Genomic DNA, 20,574 nt, shown 5'->3' on the forward strand with positions numbered 1-20,574 from the left:
CATAACCAGAATTCTCTCACAGCAGTAAGCAGAAGGACAAATCTGTTTCAAAACCCAGGAACAGGAGAGGAGCATTGAATTGGACTGTGAACGCTTAATGTGTTTGCACAGTTACTACCCTTTCTGCTGGGCTTTTTGGACAGATGGAGTCGGTCCTTCTCCTTGTACAAACAACTGTTCTGCCAAAAGCTCAACTTATTTTCATACGTTAATGTACATGTACATGTTAGACTGTTACTTTTTTCACACTGGTTAATTTGATCTTGGTATGGAAACTAAACAGAAGGATTTGTTCAAAAAGAAACATGGCTGCCTCAATGTTGAGTAGGCTCCCAGAAATGTCCTGCTCAACAGGACACAGTGAAACAGCTCAGCAGAAGCCAAGCCCACAACAGGTAAGATTCTGAAATAAGACCCTTCACAGCAAAGTCAATGGGAAGGAGCCAAAAGTGCACACCATCCCTTCGGCAGAACAAAGGAGCATCAAGGGAATCGACTCGAGAACTAGCCAGCGTCTGTCCCCTGCCAGGCAATCTTCTCAGATTAATGTTCACTTTCTTTTAACAAAGCAGACTCCTCTGAGCTCTCCTCACGAAGTTAGAAGCATCCACAGCCGTACCCTCAGTGCTTGGGCGTACCGCGAGCCAACAACCCACCCAACAAACGCACTTCTTCCGTAACGCCTTTCCGAGGGCCCCGTTTGAAACACTCTCCGGGCCGCGCTCCTCACTCGCACCCCGCGGCTCTCCGTCCGCGCCCTCGTCGCCCTCAGAGCAGCCGCGCTGCTTCCTCCCCCTCCTCGCAGCCCCGCTCTGTGGGGCGGGCCGTGCCGCGGGGCGGTGCTCGCCGTCTGCACCTCGACGGGGGGGCGGCCACTCGGACGCCGACAGGCAGCGTTCGGGATGTGAACGGCGGCTCCAGCGCCCGGAGCGAGCGGCCGCCGGCGCCGAGCTGCAGCATGTGGCTGGCCCTGCTCCTGGGGCTGCTCCTCTCCCGAGCCGGTAACGAACAGCACGGGGAGGCGGGCGGGAGGGCTTGGTGGGGGAGAGCATCGCGGCGGCGTGTGTCCGTCCCGCTCTCGGCGGGCGGCGAGAAGCTGCGTGCTGCCGTCCTGTCCCGTCCCGTCCCGTCCTGTCCCGTCCCATCCCGTCCCGTCCTGTCCTGTCCCAAACAGCTGCTGGCGTCCGGCAGAAAATGCGCGCGGGGCGACGCTTCGGCACCCCTCGGTGTCACGTCCGGGAGGCTGGGTAGTGCGGAGCTCGGGGCGCGTCCCGGACTCGGGGCTCCCGTCCGCTGCCCGGCAGCGGCTCCGCTGCGAAGGAGCCGTATTCCGAAGCACATAATGCGCGCTGCTTGCTTTGACCTGCGCTGAGAATAGAGAGTGTCGATGTGACCAAAGTGGCTGGATGCTCTGCGGAAGGGAGCTGAATTTCCTCGAGGCAAAGCTCGCGGAGGTAAAGGAGGGCGGTTTGCTCCTCTCGCTCGCAGCCGGGAGGGACCGATGTCAGGAGCTGATCCCTCAGCGCGGCGTAAAGACGGCATCCCTTTCGGGAATAAAGATAGCATCAGTTCTAGCTCTTGGAGGAGACGCAGAATCTGAGATATCTTTGCCGAAAGCTGTTGTTGTTGTTGTTGTTTTTAAACCCATCTTCCATGCACTCCCCCTCTGAATCGCTTCAGACTGATACTCTGATGAGGCTAGGTTTGCAAAGACCAGTCCAGGAAGCCCCTGCAAAGATGCATCTGTCTTACGTTGCACTCTGGTATTGCCAGGTCACAAGATCTTGAGGGAAGAAATGATTCCTCTTTCATATGCATCTCTTGAGCAGTCTTCATAATTGCAGTGGCAAAAAATACAGAAGTTTCAGACGTGCTGTGAAGCACCTGACCCTACCTATGAGATGTCAGTGCTTGGCATTAAAATAAAAATAAAAATGCAACTGCTCAATATTACGAGTCTTATAAAGACGAGCTGTTGCACTGTGGCCTCAGTAGCATCTGCAGCCTCATGACTACAACAGATTTCCCGCAAATTTCCATTGTCCAAACACTAGTGCTTGTTTTAAATCTATTCTTAATAAATAAAGTTTCCCTTCTGCAATTGTCCTTTCTTTCACTAGCGTGGATGACAAGGAATACTAAGTTAACAATAACATTAATTGTAATTTCATAGGTATGTGACAGGACGTGGATTCAAAAGTGAGAATAAATGAGCATTATATTAACTATAACTTTATTTTTCTAAGGAATAAGTAGCCATTGTTTGTGAAGTGATTATTATCTTTTAACTTTTCATTTAGCTAAAGGGGCTCTGATATACACTCACATTCAGTGCTATCTGCAACCTAGACCAGAGAGCTTTCTAATACAGTACCAGATATTTTACCTGGTTATCTGGCATTGTAAGTACTAAGATAACTCTTTATTTTCAATGAACTTTTTGCGCTAGGGATCGAGATTGTGTAGCTACTAAATTCTGTTAGTTAAAGAGGACTGCTCTAACTTCTTCTGCTTTGACGCTTCCAGAAGCTTCACCCAAAGCATCTGGTACAGGCCTGTGGTAGAAGCACAGTCCATCCACACTCAGCTCTGCCCTACTCTGTCAATTATGATATTGTTGTAAAGTTTTGAAAATGTCACTTCAAGCTCTAGTGATTTTTAAGCAGAGCTTGTAAGGCTGGCAGTGTGTCCTGTCCTTTCATGAACTTGCTACAACAGCTGCTGCATCCACTGAGGGCAGTTGTACTCTGCTCTGGCCTTGTGAGGTAAAACAGTTTGCTCAGCTTAGAATCCCAAGCCCTGCTGGAGGTAGAATCATTTGGGTTGGAAAACTGCTTCTGGAACTTTGCACTGCTTGTAGCCTTACAGAATGTAATCACACCCCGGTGTGATTATGTGTGCCCTGGTGGCACAGTGGTAGGAATGCTGCTTTGCAACACCGGAGGGCCCGGGTTCGAATACCCTGTGGCGCAAGTGGTAGAAGTGCCGCTCTGCAGCATAGAGGCTCGAATCCCGGGGGTTGGATTCAATGATCTCTAAGATCCCTTCCAACCCACATGAGACTATTACCTATTATTACCTATTACCACCCCGCGTGTTCATCTGTGTTGTGCCAAGACGGAATGTCTAACCAAAACCAACTGTGGTGGTACAAAGCATTTCTTGCAAGAGATTTGTCTTTCAGGGAGCTTCCCAACTCATGCAGTCTTTACATAACAGCCAGATGAACAGAGAAGTTTTTAGGAAAGCCAAGAAATATGAATGAATGGGACAGAAACACATAAGGCAGCATTACTGGGCTGAAGACAGAATAAGAAGCTTGAGAATCAGACCAGCATGGAATTATATGGCAAATAAACTGATAAGACCAACAGAAGTGAAGGAAGTGAGTAAACAAATCAGACAGTGAAGGCAGTATACCTGATAATAAAAGCTGCACCAAGATTTTTTATTTTAGTCCTCAGTGAAGACAGGCAGAAGCAGCACCACAGTGCCCGCTGAACAAGAGAGTGACAGATGAGATCACACATCCAAAAAGCACTGAAGGTAGATGCTAGGTTGAGCGCAGTTTTGTCCTACTAGCCTACATGTAAACTCTGTTAGCAGTTCTTATTCCAAGGTTCTACAAGGCCAGGTCAGGTGGAGCTTTGAACAACCTGGCATAGTGGAAGGTATCTCAGCCTATGGCATAGAAGTTGGACCCAAATGCTCTTAAATGTCTCTTCCAGTCCAAACCATTCCGTGACACATTGTGCTCATAGCATAAACACAGATCCATATACTGCAGAGATGAAGAAAGACTGAATTCACACATCTGTGAAATACAACAGCGTATCTCCCGTAGTGTTATCCTTGCAAGAGAGCAGTCCATACAGTTAAAAATAAAAATAAAAAATAAAAAAAGCTGAAAATGTCATCAAGTTTTGAAGATTGTATTGTTAAATTAAAATTATTTCATACTTCCATAAGGCAGTGTCAGTGTATATACATACAATTAATGCACATACTACACAAATACATACAGAGCTTAAATTGTGAGTTCACAATTGATAAAAAGCTGAAAGCTGGCAGAGCAAACCTGCATCCCAGCACGTGGAGCAGGAATTCCAGCGGTTTGGTTCTATACGCTGTTAACTGATCGCTTATCAGCTCTTCTACATGAAGCTACTTGCGTTTAATATGAAAGGTATCTTCTATTATGCAAAAAATACCTATAGTTATTATTAAGTTTCCAAGCTCAACAAATCAATTTCGTTTACACCCACAAATGGCTTTCTCAGTGCATCTCTTAATGACTGGTATACATAAGGGTTGCTCCAAAAGTCATGCCTCCTGTTTGATGATGTTGTCCCATGATGTCAGAGGCAGATGCTGCCAGTATGGCAGCAGTGGGTGAACCTTCCCACCAACAGTGCATTACATTTTCTTGCCACGTGACAGACGGCAGTAGAAGGGCAGTCTGACCAAATGGTCTCTGACATGGAAGCGCATATGAAGCAAAGTTGTGGAATTGAATTCTCCCATGTGGAAGAAATTGCACCTATTGGCTTTAACTGATGCTTGCTGGATGTCAGAACAGTAAGGAGTGGGTGGTATATTTCAGAAGTGGTGATAGTGGGGCACCTTCCCTGATGTAGACTTTTATGAGCACAACAAATAGGCTCTTGTTCATCACTGATGAAAATGCAGAGCTAATGGTGGTGACTGTGTTGAAAAATAGTGCTCTGTAGCGGAGAATTTGCTTTATCAAATAGTGTTATTGTGCTCTTTGTATCTGTTGTTGTTTCATCAGAAATAAATAGGAGTCATTACTTTCAGAGTGACCTCTGTACTTAGCAACAGCAGGAGTACTGACTTACTCTACACAGTGTGGTGTTAGTACTGTTTATCACACTAAGCTTCTTAGTGCCCAGATAGGTGAGTTTCTTCAAAGAAGGCCTCAGCAAAGCTGAAGTTTTCTTAGGGATTTACTGCTCTTGGAAAACAGAGCCACCTCTGATCCCAGCCAAGCTGACAGAGTTATAGTTGGTTTTTAAAAAAAGGGAGGAGGATGTTATTAAACAAAATCATGTTGGAGATTTATCATTAATCTTATGTTCTTTCTTTCACACACTAATACTAATTCTTTTCTTTCTAAATGGAGAGAGCTCTTGCACTGCTCCAGTAGGAAGGACCCCAACCAGTTCTGCCCCTGGAGTTCTGTAACTGAGGATGCCTACAAAACAATGACAAGGTGCTTGTGTGGCATTTATCATGACTGAAATCCTAACAATCCTTTCCCTTCTTTACCAGGAGACTTCCTGGCTCTGCCACGGAGTGACTGCATAGTAGCAGAACAGCTGTGCCTCTTAGACTCCATCTGTAATGCCACTTACAGGACTCTGGAAAACTGTGACCTTGCTAAGACGCGTTTCGTCGCGCTGGATCATGATAGCAGGGTCAGATGTCTGAATGCAGAGCTATACCTTGGGAACAGCTCTTTATTGCACTGCAAGTGCCATCGGCGCATGAAGAGACAGGAGCATTGCCTGCGCATTTTCTGGACCGTTCACTCCAGCATGACAGATGGTGAGATAAAATAAAACAAATTTAGAAGGTACTAGTAAGGCTCAACATTGCCCCTCCCACCTGACAGCAGTGGTGGAAGGCCTCTTCCTAGTACTGAAGGTACCCGTTTGGTCATTACTGCTCTGTATGATACACATAGAAAACCAATCTGGTCTGAGACTTGTCTCTCAGAAATACACCAGGGAGTCTGACAAACAAAGGTAGCAACTTGAGACAATTACTTAACTGTAGTTCTATGAAAATCACCTCAAAATGTCTATGTCTGTCATTGAAAATGGATATGGGTTTATCACATACAGTAATAGCATCCCTGAGCAGCATTTTGTTTCCCTCCAGCTTTACTGGGATGCTTCCAATGGCCTGCCACCAGGAACTACCTGTCCTGCACAACTCCTTAGCACTGAGGCAGAAAAAAATCTAATTTCAACATAGGCCAAATTCCAGCCAGAGGAAATCTAATGACAAAATGTGATGCTGTTGCTATACAATAACACCTTTGCATCTCTAGCAGAACCATCCTTGGTATTTGACTTTCAACAGGGCAGAGCACCTCTGAACTCCAGCCTGAAGAAACGCGAATAAGGAAAAAAAGAAAAAAAAAAAAAAGCTGGCGTGTCTCTCATTGCATAAAACACCTTCTGTCTTGCCCAGGTTATTTCAACTTGGAAACCTCTCCCTATGAGAATCCAGCAATTGAAGAGCACTGGAAAACAGATTATAATGAACTGGCAGCTCTGGTATCAGGTAATAGTTTCTAACAGCTACATGATACAATTCTTTACCTTTCTTACCTTTTCAGGGGCTAAAAATTACTGATGATAATGATTTGAGGTGATTGTCCTTTTAATCAGATGAATGCCTGCTCTGGATGCTTGCCTGTATTTGCACTCTTATGTGTAAATACAGTTACAGACCTAGGCCCATGAAAGAGGGAATAACTCACAATGATGTATTCTCTGAAAAAAATATCCTAACATGAACCAATAAAATATGTGATTTTGTAACTAGCATCACTGTAATGTCTTACTACAAGCACATAGCAGGACTTTGTTCGTTTTGATGTTCCAGTTTGTCCATCGAGGAAGGGCTATTCCTGTCTCTATATGAAGTTTCTTTTGGAGATTCACTTCTTTTGTTTACAGATTTATTTTGGCTTCATAGGCTCTCAGTTAGCAGGAGATGCAGCAAACCCATGCCTGAAGGCAACTCATGTCTGTAATCTGAGCAAGAAGTGTGTTCGGCTGCGCACAGACTATGCCTCAATCTGCACCAGAGGGACTGGAAGTGAGGACATGTGTGACCGTCGCAAATGCCATCGAGGGCTAAGAAATTTCTTTGAGAAAGTCCCTGAGGATTTCACTAGAAGGATCCTATTCTGTCCATGTCAAGATGAACTCTGTGGAGAAAGACGCCGGAAAACTATTGTTCCCGATTGTTCCTTTCAGTATAGCACCAAACCTAATTGCCTTTGGCTTCTGGACTCCTGCTTGGAAGACCATATCTGCAAGTAGGTCTGGCAGCAGCAGGCACCAGCCACCAGAAGAGAGTGACATAGACACTGATAGTCTCATTTTCATTCCCACAGATCCCGACTGGCTGATTTCCAACAAAACTGCCAACCTGCAGATATGTCCCCAGATGGTTGCTCTCAGCACAATCACGCTGCATGCCTGCAGGCTTACATGGGGATGATTGGTAAGTGATGCCCACAGGAACTTATGTAGGGTTACTTTCAGGCAACAAACTTGTAGCCACATTGTTAATGCTGAGAGGATCTGTCTTGCTTTGCCGCAGGTGATGGTGCTCAGCATGCCAATGAACATGCCTTAGCCTAATGGACTCTAATGCTTCCACTTGTTTCTGAGGTAAATGCAGCACAAAGAGAGCTCCTTCGTGGCATTTATCACTCTGCTTTGTCCCATCCTCTGCTGGCAAAGCAGCAGCACTTGCCAGGGTTTCTTGCATTCCTGTTTGCATCACCAGCTGATGGAAAGTACTCTAAATACCCATCCAATAAGTCTCTCTCGGCTTGTATGGATTAAGTTATTCCCGCTGCTGGAGCTGTATCACAGTTACAGCAGAGTGCAGTTGTAAGATCATTGATAAGGCTGACTCTCCCTTATTGCTTGTTTAGACTCATGCTGGTTTAACATTGTGTATGCACTATCTTCTCAGAGCCAGTCAGAACAACAGTTACACAAGACACTACCAGCTGTTGAATAGAAGGTTGTCTTTAGTTACAGGTTGCCAATTTGCTTTTACTTTTTCAGATCGGCTCAAAGGAGCTACAAAATGCAGTAGTATTTCAGAAGCTGCAATTCTAGACTATATCTTCTGGTTTTCCAGACATCTATGATGTTTTCATGCTAAATAAGCTCATTACTCTGAATGGCACATTGCAGGTGTGCAGCACTTGTTTAGCAAAGAAAGCATTTGGCCACGGAGTGCTGCCAGCAAAATGAGAGTTAGGAGAGCCATGTGCCAGTACTGCCATTGAACCTCTGCATATGCTTCCCATCCTTCAATCTAATGTTTGCACAAAGTTCGGTTATCAGTGTGCTTCATCATCAGGTTGACTGAGTCAGGGGTAGTGATCTCCACCCTTTCTCACAGAGCAGTAGACTGCACATATGTTCACCAGATGTGGGTCACCTTGCAGGGGCTCTGCAAAGTGACTTCTGAGTAATGGAAGGCTTTTGCCTCCAGGGCAGCATTGCCTTTAGGATAAGGGGACTCACCATGCTTCTTTCATTTGATGAAGTAAATCCTGATTCCCATTTCTGGTGCTTGGGACAGGCACGCCTATGACACCCAACTACATCAGTAACTCCAGTGTGGAGGTCTCCCTGTGGTGTACCTGTGAAAGCAGTGGCAACCAGAAGGAGAAGTGTGACCAGATACTTGGCATGTTTGAGAGCAACAAATGCCTTGGTAAGCAATATGTCACAGAGCTGGGGAAACAACTAAACAACTCAGCACAGGAAAGTTCAAAACCTGTTGATTTTAAGATCCTATGCAGCATTGCTCTAGCATATACTTCTCTGTCTTCTGCAGCATTTACATGATCTCCTTACCAACCTACAAGACTAGCATGGATCTGCTTTTGGAAGTGTTTCTGTATCTTCTTTTCATCTCAAACACTATGAAGCTATCTACAAATAGCATACAAATGAACGGGTTGCAAAAAGCAACACTGTGGGGAGGTCAGACTTGCTGTATCCATTGGCAGTTGAGTAGTCACATCAATGCACCAGAATTATGGTGCTTTGTTTTCCACTCTTGTTCCTTTCATAGAATTATAGAACTGCTTGGGTTGGAAGGGACGTCAAAGATCATCTGCTGTGGGCAGGGTTGCCAATTGCTAGATCGAGCACTAGATCAGGTTGCCCATGGCCTTGAATATGTCCAGAGATGGGGCATCCACAACCTCTCCGGGCAGCCTGTTCCAGCACCTCACCACCCTCTCGGTGGGTTTTTACCTCCACAACATCTAATCTAAATCCCCCCTCCTATAGTTTCAAACCATTTCCTTTTGTCCTATCACTATCTGCCTGTTTAAAAAGTTGCTCTCCATCCTGATTATAATCTCCTTTAAATACTGGAAGGCTGTAACAAGGTCTCCCCAGAACCTTCTCTTCTCCAGACTGAACAAGCCAAGCTCCCTCAGCCCATCTTCGTAGGAGAGGTGCTCCAGCCTTCTGATTAACCTGTGCTTGTCTTTGGCCCTTATTTGGCCAAGATGAGTAGCTCCTGACACAGTCCTTGTCAGTAGATTCAGATTCAGCAGCATAGCAATTCCAAAAATCAGGTTATGTCCAAATATTTCCTGTGTGGAGCTAAAAGGTGGACTCGATGGTCCTTGTGGATCCCTTCCAACTTAGGATGTTCTATGATGTATATAATCCTAAAGTGGTATTTCTTTTATCTCCCTAGCATATTAGCAACAGACCTTAATAAGATTTAAATATTTTATGTTTTGTAAAAGGTTCTGAAGTATATCAAACAATGAAAATATCATCTTTAGATAGAAGATTAATATTTAAATCTACCTACTGCTGTACCAAAAAGCCTTACACACAGCACTATGGATACACCTACAACCTGAACATCCCACCTCAGATACTACATACACAAGTAAGAACAGTAAGACTCTCGCTTTGCTTCTGTTTGCAGAAAATGCTATTTGGTCTCAAATGCACCAGAAGCTGACAGGTCTGGAAAGACAAAAAGACTTGTATTATTCATCTTCCCTAAGTTTCCAAGGAGACAGTGCCAGCACATCTCTTGCTTCAGAGATGTCTCAGGTATGCATTGTTTTGTTGCCTCCAGTGTCAGGTCCAGTTGACTAGAGAAAGTAGTTCAAAAACCTTGTATCTGGAATTGTGTGATTTTGGACATCAAAGTGAGGGATGCCATGTGCATGCAGAAACATAGACTGCTTTGACTCAAGATATTCCTTCCACAGACAAGCAGAAATTGCAGTCCATGCTGTCTGGCTGCAGAAGTTTTCTACAGTCTCATATCAGTGTCCAGAGCTTGAGGCCCTTCTGCTATCGGTGTTTGAGCGTGAATGGGACTAACTGGGATTCATTACTCCTTTTCATTTCCTAGGTGGCTGAAGTGAAGACACAGCAAGACACCTCTGAACACAGCAGTTTGCCTATGGCCTCCTCTGTATATTCTGGAGCTGCTGTTTCTTGGACATCTCTGTCTCTATTCCTTCCCCTGTTGCTGAGCCCACTTTAACTTGGCATGTGACATATTTCCTTCCCATATTATTAATCTTACCCCATATCCAGGCATCTCCCATTACTGATTTACCCACAAGAAACAATAGGCCTCTGTAAAAGGGGAAGGGAACAGCCTTAGCCTTGTAACTGCAGTCACTGAACACCTCTCCCTGACCTGTGCCCCTCTTTCCTCCAGTCAGTCTGCACTGAGAGATGCAGATTTGGTGCCCACCGTTGCTTCTGCCACATTTAGTGTTTTGAGTGACAGTCAGGCTAATATTCAATCATGGTATTTTAAAACAAGTCTGCATTCTGTCAGAACTTGTGTGGGGTTAGTTTTCTATCTACAGGGATGCACATGACACTGTTTCCTACCACCCTATATGTTTGAGCTCTTCCTTAAGCATAGAGTACAGCACACCATCCTCAAGTGTTAGGTCCTGTGCTTTGGCTACAACAACCCCAGGTAACACTACAGGCCCGGGGCAGAGTGGCTGGAAGACTGCCTGGAAGAAATGGACCTGAGGGTGTTGATTGATGCTTGGCTAAACACGAGCCAGCAGTGTGCCCAGGCAGCAAAGAAGACCAAAGGCATTCTGGCTAGTATAAGAAATAGCATTGCCAGCAGGAGCAGAGAAGTGATATGCCCTGTGTTTCAGCTCCGGTGAGGCTCAGTTTTTGACCAGTCACTACAGGAAAGACATCAGGGCCTTGGAGTGTGTCCAGAGGAGGACAGCAAAGCTGGTGAAAGGTCTGGAGCACAGGCCTTATGAGCAGTGGCTGAAGGAGCTGGAATTGTTTGGTCTGGAAAAAAATGAGGCTCAGAGGAAATCTTATCACCGCCTACAACTACATTAAACGAGGTTGTAGTGAGGTGAGGGTCAGCCTCTTCTCCTGTGTAAGTGATGGGGCTAGAGGGAATGGCCTCAAGTTGCACCAGGGGAAGCTCAGGTTGGACATTAGGAAAAAATTCTTCTCCGAAAGAGTGGTCAGCCATTGGAATGGGCTGCCCAAGGGGTGGTTGAGTCACCATCCCTGGAGATGTTCAAGAAAGATTTAGATGTTGTACTGAGGGACATGGTTTAGTGGGAAAATATTGGCGGTGGGTGAACAGTCGGACTAGATGATCTTGGAGGTCTTTTCCAACATTGGTGATTCTGTGATGAAGATTAAGAGCCCTCACTGCAGGGTGGTTGCAAGTAAAGTTAAGTAAGCATGAACATAAAATCCCTGTAAAACACCAGTTCTCAATTACTTTCAGTTCCCTTATATATATTTTTAATTCATTCTTTTAAACACATGAAAAATACCATTCCAGTTTGAAGACACTATACTCCAGTTTACGTTCTTGCTCCTTTCTGTTTTGCCCCTTGTAACTATATATATCATCCTTTATCATGGATAGCAACAGACTTGTGTTTTCTGGGTTAGTAGGGATTCCTGTTCTCAACCCTAGTAAATTTACCTAGCCAAGGATGATTTTACCAGACCTCAGGCCAAAACTTTTTAGGAATGCCTAGGGAAGGCGATGCTCTATTCACCACAGATCCCCTGGGTCATTCAGTTACAAAAGCATCCAGGAGCTGGAACTAGCTGGAAACTCTCCACGCACTGAAGTTGTCGTTTTCCCCTTTCACCTCCTGCCAGTCTCCTCCACTGCCAAGTTCTATTTCATGATCTGTTTATTCCAGATGTAAACATGTGCACTGTGTAACTGCTGTTATTTTATGCTACGTTGGCCTGTTAGAAAGTGGTGTTAAGTGAATATTGATTTCTGAGCATAGGTTAATAGTCTACAATCAATTGTGTGCCAGAGTTGCCTCATCAGCCAACCCACACTTTCAGGATAGCTAGAAACAGCTTAAAGCAGCTTCCCCATACACATGTATAATGCCTCTTGTTTATTCTATGAAATACAATAGATCTGGACAATATTATGCACAGCTGAGCAGTACTACAATCCAGAGTAGATACAGAATAAGTGGCTATTTCTTTTTACCCTGTGTTTTATCTGTACCTCACGAAGATACCAACTAGGTAATAGTTTCGGTTCCCAGTCACTGTCAGACTCTTCTTTCTAGAAGATCTTCCATTGCTACATGTATCTCAGTGTAGCTGTCCTTACCTGCAGTGGTAATATTGCCATTTCAAATTCCGGCCTTCTCTTATGTCCTTGGGCAGGTAGGGCAGGGAAATGATTGTATGGAATAGAAGCTGTTCCTCTGATGCATGGAGGAGCAACACCACATTTACATGCAAAAGGAACAAGTATCACGTCATCTTGAGAGAAGAGGAGGCTTAGGAGAGACCTTTAGCTCTCTACAACTACCTAAAAGGAGGTTGTGGTGAGCTGGGGAATCAGCCTCTTTTCCCACATAACTAGTGATAAGACTAGAGGGAATGGCCTCGAGTTGCACCAGGGGAAGCTCAGGTTGGATATTAGGAAAAATTTATTCTCTGAAAGGGTGGTCAGCCACTGGAATGGGCTGCCCGGGGGGTGGTTGAGTCAGCATCCTTGGAGCTGTTCAAGACAGGTTTAGATGTTGTACTGGGGGACGTGGTTTAGTGGGGAAATATTGGCGGTGGGTGAACAGTCGGACTAGATGATCTTGGAGGTCTTTTCCAATATTGGTGATTCTAAGAGGAGTGCTGGTATTTCCCACCATCTACTGAAACATGGATACGTGACTGAAGAGGCAGCATTATTTCCATGTTTCCTGCCTCTCTGTAATGAAAACAGCCTGTGTGATTTTAGGACTCTGAGATCTACATTTGGCCATTGTCCATATGGTGGGGCTGGAACTGTAGGGTCTTTCATCTCCAGAGATTACTTGTGAATGATGAGGAAAAAAAAGTCATGTTCTGGATTGCACAGGAAAATGCTTTACAGTACCACAGAATCCTGCTCTAGACAGAAATTAAACAGAACACATTTTCTTCAGATGTCTCTTTTCCATGTTCATATGCACTTTTATATGGACAGCTGCCTCTTACAATTGTTCATTGGTAACTGGAAGCAAAAATCACCTCTAAATACACCTGCACCGGTAGATAGATACTCACTCTGGTGTGTATATAAATCCATTTTCATTTAGATTTTTGTGGCACTGAACCTCCAAGTACCAGAGCTGCTCAATGTCACAGCATACATGCATGCATAACTACTACTAAAAATGTCCTGTCAGTAACTGTCCAGTTCTCTTAGCACTGCAGCTCTTTCAGAATACTTCCTACCATCTGTGCTGCGAGGCAATTTACAAAATGCAAGAATAAAACATAAAAACCTCAGTGTTTATTCATTAGAAACTGGAATACAACATCCTGCAAGCACCTTTGCTCCAAGTACAAAAATTATATAATAGAAATGCTCTGTTCTGACAGTCTTCACATTGACATCTCAGCAAGCATACAAAACGAAGAAACCACCTACTTGTTGTAATGTAAATTATTTTTAAGAGTGTAAAATAATACCAAGACTTGCTAATAAAATTTATCTTGCAATTTTAGAAGTCTTCTGCCTTCCTGTGCAATTAGTAGAAGCTGCAGTGTTTGTGTCCTCCTGCTGGAGGCATTATGGGAAAGAAACCTCTTACAAAGCAACGTCAGCAGCAACTTACACAGAAATCATGTCAGATTTCAGACATGACATCTAGGAATCTGACACGGTGTTAGATTTCTTAACACGGTCTACCATGGCATTTACCAAGAGCGTTAACATAGCCTTTTATGAGAAGCGAGCTCAATCACTATGAGTTGATCTTATCTGACAAGTGAGAGAACTGGTAGACATTTCCTGCCAAAAGTCACAATCAAGGTGATGCAAGAAATAAGCCTTGAATTCCAAATCCCCAAACTACCATGACCTTACCTCATTAAAATCATTCCCGCTTCCCACAGCAAAAGCTTATGTTTCAGGAAGGATGTGGTGTTCTTTTTAAACTGCACACAATCTGTTTCACAGGTATGGAAAAAACTAAGTTTTACTTCCAAGTGTAATGCTTGCTGCAGAACCCTGGCATGCCTCTCAAAACCTGCTGTCGTATGTGGTAACCTGCTGTCGTATGTGGTAACTTCATGTTTACAAGACGGCACTACAGGTTCAGTGGCCACAAAGAGCAAAGGCGTCTTAATGCATCATAAAAGTTTATTCTGCTAAAATGGAAGGTAACATTACCTGTAGAGCTCTTGGAATGGGTCCAGGGGAGGGCCTCTGAGATGCACAGCAGGCTGGAGCACCTCTCCTATGAAGAAGGTTGAAGGAACTGGGCTGGTTTAGCTTAGAGAAGGGAAGGCTGCGGGAGACCTCATTGCAGCCTTCCAATACTTCAAGGGAGTGTTGAAACAGGAGGGGGAACGGCTGTTTATGAAGGTGGACAGTGATAGGACAAGGGGGAATGGTTTTAAACTGAAACAAGGGAGGCTTAGGTTGGATCTTAGGAGGAAGATTTTCACTCAGAGGGTGGTGACACTGGAACAGGTTGCCCAAAGAGACTGTGGATGCCCCATCCCTGCAGGCATTCAAGGCCAGGCTGGATGCAGCTCTGGGCAGCCTGGTCTGGTGGTTGGCAACCCTGCACATAACAGGGGATTGGAGCTGGATGAGCACTGTGGGCCTTTGCAACGCAGGCCATTCTGTGATTCTATGACAACAGTGAAACAGGAAGCCAACGAACGATACTAAGCATGATGCAGTCTTTCAGTATTGCTATGGAATGAGAACCAGCTGCTGCCCTACAGTTGCTTCCTCCATCAAAATGTGTACTGGCAAATATGATCAGGGGCTAATCATCCATACCTCAGGGACTTTGTGGCTGAACATTTCTTCAGATGAAGGAAGGCCGTTTGAGCTTGGTTTTGCCTCTAATGGAAGCTCTTCTTATGGTTGATTAGCTCTTCTCCAGGAAGTGATTTGGTGTTTGGATTTCTTGCAAATGGTAGGGTTAGCAGAGGTCATGGGATACAGCACTTTCTCCAAATGCCTTCATGAAAATAGCCCTACATACTTTCCATTTACAGCTGATCACCTCCATTATCTGCAAGCTAGGAGGAGATGATCAGCTCTTGTTAAGTGCTTGTATCAGACTAATAGCTCACTGCTAATTCCCCCAGTAATATGAATCTAAATTCCTGGTAAACAAACTGACTGCTTTTCACACGCAGGGATGATTGCCAAAAGCCTAATATTGGAGCTCTGGAGCTAAAGCTTTTAGAGTAATCTTGTCCACTCAAAGATGTTTAATGACATTATATTATGTACTAAATAATTAGAAAATGAAGGCCCACTTGGAATCAATGAGTTATTGTCTAATTAAGATGAAAAAGGGGCTCTACTAGGTTTTAAACAAGTTTATACTAAAATGGTGTACCTGATAAATGGCACTGATAGCCAGCTCTTTACCTTTGGGCAGAGCAAGGCAGCCATTAAGCTGGTAGATGATAACTCTTTGTGTGATTTTTGGCTCATATTTTCTTCTTACTGGTCCCACCTGTTTTCCTGAAAGGCATGACCTTTGGCTGCTGTTCCCCTCTTCCAATCAGACGATAAAATTTATTAAGCTCATTCAAATAACTTATCCTGACACAGATAATCATCTTTGACTTTGTTTTACTAAGTTCATACAACTGGATGTTTGAAGAGCTGAGAGACATAGCTTGGAGCCTCTAGAAGGAATTTTAAACAGCAATTGCTAATGAGCTTCATGAGAATGCAGGAAAAGATTACAGTTATCTCTGCTTGTAGAAAGAAGACCAGGAAATGTTCTATTGATTATCTGACTGAATTATAATTAATTAGTAAATTAGTCTTGAATTGAATTATATCTTAGCAATCTCTGAGCAACATAAAGAACAAAATTCTAGAAAAGCAATAAAGCGTTGGAGCAGCTGGCACTATTTACCTAATTTTTTTATTCCACCTTTGTTATACGACACACACTTATATACTCTGCATATATGTATATCCCCTTGAAGAAAGTACAAGCCCTAATACTTTAGTATTGAACCGCTGCACGAGGCTTCTGTTTTCTTCCTCCCACCACAGTCATCTAGCATTCCACACTGAGCCACGAGATTATTTATATTCATATATTCACACTAAAAACTAAGCTACAGATGTTAGTATATTCCCTCCAGTGTACTCCTTCCAGTATACTGCACAGATAAGGGAAACAGATGTGATTTCCAACTGCTACTTGTTCAAAACCATGTTTATTCATAATTTTCTGGCATGTGGTCATGGAGGTCACATACAGAAAGCCAAAATTAAGATTTGTTCATTTACAATGACTGATTCATCTGGAAAAACCTGCAGGCTGTTTTATAATGCTGGAGTTGCCATAGCAGATCAATTCTCTTGGCACCCACAAGTGACTAATCTAAGTCACACTGAAATAAGAACATTTATTCAGTTATTGTGAGACATGTAGCACATTTACCCTCAGAAAAACAAGTATGTGATAAATTACATGTATGAGGCTCTGACTGTGACAACAGGAGATCGGATTTGGTGACAAAGAAGGTTTCTTGCATTCTTAAATCTCCAAACAGAGCAAATAGAGTTTTCGAAACTGTTTTCCTCAACATTTGTTCCATTTTAATTTTTCTGGTTTTGTTCTTATAATATTGGGCATTTTTGTGGAACTAATCAGAAGGTCATTATCTCCCATATTGAAACATCCAGCATTCAAAATTTATAAGCCAAACATAATACAATGTATTTACTCCTGTGAAAATGACACTGTGACAAACCAAGAGGACTTCAAGTCTACATGGTAGTTTAGAATTACCTGAGTTTTCTCCCAGGGCTATTCAAGAAGGACTAAGCAGCTGAAGAACCATGGGGTATCAGTTATAATTCAGTGTTTCCTTTTACCATGGACTTTAGGAAAATGACTCAAAAGTCCCTGGAACACGAGTCTGAATATGGGTAAATGTTTCCCTGTAGTGGAGCATGTGAATGTTACAGATTATGCACACAGCATAATTCTATTCTCTTAACTCCTATTAATGCCATAGTCCGTATTGTGCTTGCAGATACATATACACTGTGTTAAAGAAATGTTTTAATAAAGGGTAAGCAAACTGCCACTGCACTAATGTTTCTACTCTCCTCCTTTTCACTTTTTTTTTCCCCCACTCTTCTAGCACTTAAATTACATTCCCTTCCCTTTATGCTTGCCCATTACATACTGACATTACAGGTCACTGAGACTGTCTTCTAGGAGCTGAAATGTCTTTAACCATTTATATAGTTACTTGTCCAGCAGCCCCCCAAACTGCTTTCTTCTTTCTTGCTTTTTTTTTTTTTTTTTTTTTTTTTTTTTAATTATTATTATTTTGGTAAACTGAAGTCAATTTGGCTAAGTGCTCGCAGCTTTCAGAGCTTGTTGTGTCAGAGATCCCCAGGGCTCCATTATGTCTTCAGGGCTGTAAAACAGAAATTGCTCAGTCTTTTCATAGAAATGTAAGATTAGTAGCTAATTCCTCCAGCTTTAAGCTCTTTGGATCTCACTCCATAATTTCAAATCACAAAAATGTGGTTATTGTATGAAAGTTCTTGCAGTACCTATTAAGAGATTTCTCATCTTCAATTCAATCTGGTACAAAACCTTTACCGCACAAATAATCTAGGTCCTCAAATACACTGTGTGACCTGTTGCTATTCTACATCCAGCTTGGAGCTCCAGTGGTATCACATCAGAAGCACCTTCTTAGTGAGCTGAACATTTCATTCTCAACATGGATATTTCTAAAAGGAACCGCAAATCATGGTGCAGATGCAAGTTTTATACTAATTTTAAACAAAGAAAGGCCATGAGGCAGAGAGATTTTGACTTGTTATGCAGGGACTTAGTAGAATTTTGTCACTAACATTTCTACTGCATTCATACCACATAGGACATGGATTTCCTCTTAGAAACTGAAATGCTAACACTAGAAGGTCAAGTAGATTAGCCTCTGTTCTCAAGCATCACCAGGTTAACTTTTCCACCTGGTAAATCAGGCACAGATCTCAGCTAGTTAGCAGATCTCATTGGAAATCCTGTAATGATTCACGATAGCTCAATATTACTCAGTTATCTATCTAAGCCCATATTTCAATTCAGATTTTTAAGCATGTATTTTTAAATTCAGAAGCCTTTTGCTTGAGCTAATACGTAGCATTTCCAAGATTTAATCTAGTATACTGTTGTAACACCTTGTACCTTTCAGTTCTGATAAAGTCCTCAATCAGCAATAACACAGATACAAGTACAAATGGTCTGCAAACTAGGTAATGTAATTCAGTTCTACTTTTAAGATGAATGAGTCTTAGATAATCCGATATGTTGTAAACATACAAACACGATGTTTAAAACTAAGTTCAGTCATATCACATCCTGCTGTCACAGAACTTAACTAACTGGGGAACATGTCCTGCCAAGGGTTACTGACGTAACCATCAAACAATCCGATCATCCCAGAATCTTGACAGTCCAGGGCAGAGAGAAGCAATCACGGATGCCATGAGGTCTTCTCTCAATTTACTCCTGCATCACACATCTTATATATCAGCATGGCTTCCACACATTCATATCCTGTACACCCACTACACAACCCCATGCACAACCCTTCCTACTCCCAGAATCCTCCCTTGTATAAATCATGTCATCATAGGGCATCCAGCGAGGTTCTTCTTCATATCCCTGTTCCATGGTTCCGCTTCAGCTGATTTGGCTGTTGTTTTCTTAGCAGTTCTTCACTCAGACCCATCCCCTGGCTGACCTCATTCCACAACAGTTAGAAAACCGTTATGGCTGGTGTCTGATATTTCTCAGAAACAAACACCACTTAAGTAGAAGCAGCATCACACAAAGCACCATTAATGGCTCAAGACTCTCTTGCATGTCAGATGACTTTCTTATTAGAAGAGGCAAAGCTTCCAAAAGGAACAGAAAATGCCCATGAAACACCTTTATTGTATTCTTCTGTTCTCAGCTCTTGAATAAGGCCAGATGCTTGAGGGAGGACTGAGGGATGAAAAGATCCCTCCCTCCACATATGAATTACAGAGTATACACTGGGAGCAAATGCAGGCTGAAGTGTGGGTCAGAATCAGTTGCTCTGTGTTGTGCTCATTTTAAGCTTCAGAGTTATTTCTACCCAAATGTTGCCATTCCCAGCAGAGAGGCTGGACTTCTAGCTGGAAATTGCATCAGCTCTCCCCAGGACTGCCTCTTCCCCCCAAGTCCCTCAGTCCCTTTGTGCTGGGTACTAGCACAAACTGGCTTCAGAATTCAGTATGTTGTCTGTCCAGTATCAGCCAAGCATATATTGCAATTGCTTCACTATGCTCGCATAGTGATTTTAGTACACTGTTGTACTTCTTTACTAAATCAAAACCCCGTGTATCTTTAGACATCTTCCAATATACTTGTTCAACTTCAGCTAAATGTCATTTACATCCAATGAATGTTTCATTCCCTCAATCACAGAAAGTGACTCACTCACTCATCTTCAGGTCTTCATACTCCCACCTTTTTCTGATTTTTCACCTGGCCTCAAATCAGTAACAGGGACAAATAATCCATCAGGAAGGATTAGAAAAGCATCCAGTCAGGGAACCAGCCCTGGCCAGACACACCAGCAACATAAGCCCTGGGCACATGGGTAGGACTGTCAACAGCAGAAAAACAAACTTGCTTTACAAGTTGTATAAAATAAAGTCATTGCTTAGATTATCTGTTTTGCACAGAATGAGCTAATTTGGACAAAATCAAACGTAAAAGGAGGACACATTTCATAACACAAACAAGTAGACAGCTTCAAGTAGAAGGCTCTTGTTCAGCCTAATGCAGATGTCAGTTAATTAGAGTAGAAGGTTATATCATTAGTAGCCAAATCAATATAAAAGGAATTAAGAGCTCGGACAGCAAGCTTTTCTGCTTTCCAGCACAGCACCCGAGGCTGTATTTAGCTAAAATTCAATACACATTAGTGGACAATCAATGCAGTCTTGTATGAGGATGACTTCTTGAAATACTTTAATTGGACTCTCTTGTGTTATCAGTGCTAAACAAGATGTCAGACAAAGGTAGAAGCTTTCCCAAAGGGGGTTGGCAGCTCACAGTTTGGAGAAGCTGCATATGCTTCTATTAAAATCTTACTGCATTTTCAATATGTATTAATAGTACTATTTTCACAGTTACCTTAAGCAAGAGCAACAGAAAAGCATCCTTTTGTCCATCCTGTAAAATTCAGCCACATCCAATAGCAAATCCACACATTGTTTGAAATT

At 43.1% G+C, this 20,574-nt stretch overlaps 2 protein-coding genes across 3 annotated transcripts in view; one reads left to right on the plus strand and one right to left on the minus strand.

Moving 5' to 3' along the window:
- Positions 1-20,574, minus strand: part of LOC107320035 (C-terminal-binding protein 2) — a 61,207-nt gene that overhangs the window by 26,306 nt on the left and 14,327 nt on the right. The gene's annotated exons all lie outside the window — the stretch shown is intronic.
- Positions 253-13,804, plus strand: LOC107320062 (GDNF family receptor alpha-4). 2 transcript variants are annotated; one of them, XR_014935570.1, is made up of 9 exons: positions 253-1,001; positions 5,293-5,568; positions 6,220-6,312; positions 6,730-7,075; positions 7,154-7,263; positions 7,363-7,433; positions 8,365-8,499; positions 9,742-9,872; positions 10,180-10,616. XR_014935570.1 is itself a non-coding variant. In XM_015875530.3 (8 exons), exons 1-8 carry the CDS (start codon positions 959-961, stop codon positions 10,312-10,314), a joined length of 1,269 nt encoding a protein of 422 aa, XP_015731016.1. In that variant the 5' UTR covers positions 253-958; the 3' UTR covers positions 10,315-13,804. The 2 variants fall into 2 exon arrangements, 1 of the variants encoding a protein (XP_015731016.1); XM_015875530.3 differs by lacking the exon at positions 7,363-7,433 and having other exon boundaries at positions 10,180-13,804.

This window comes from Coturnix japonica, chromosome 18 (genome assembly GCF_054131305.1).
Source record: "Coturnix japonica strain WE chromosome 18, WE-NBRP24, whole genome shotgun sequence".
Taxonomy (NCBI): domain Eukaryota; kingdom Metazoa; phylum Chordata; class Aves; order Galliformes; family Phasianidae; genus Coturnix; species Coturnix japonica.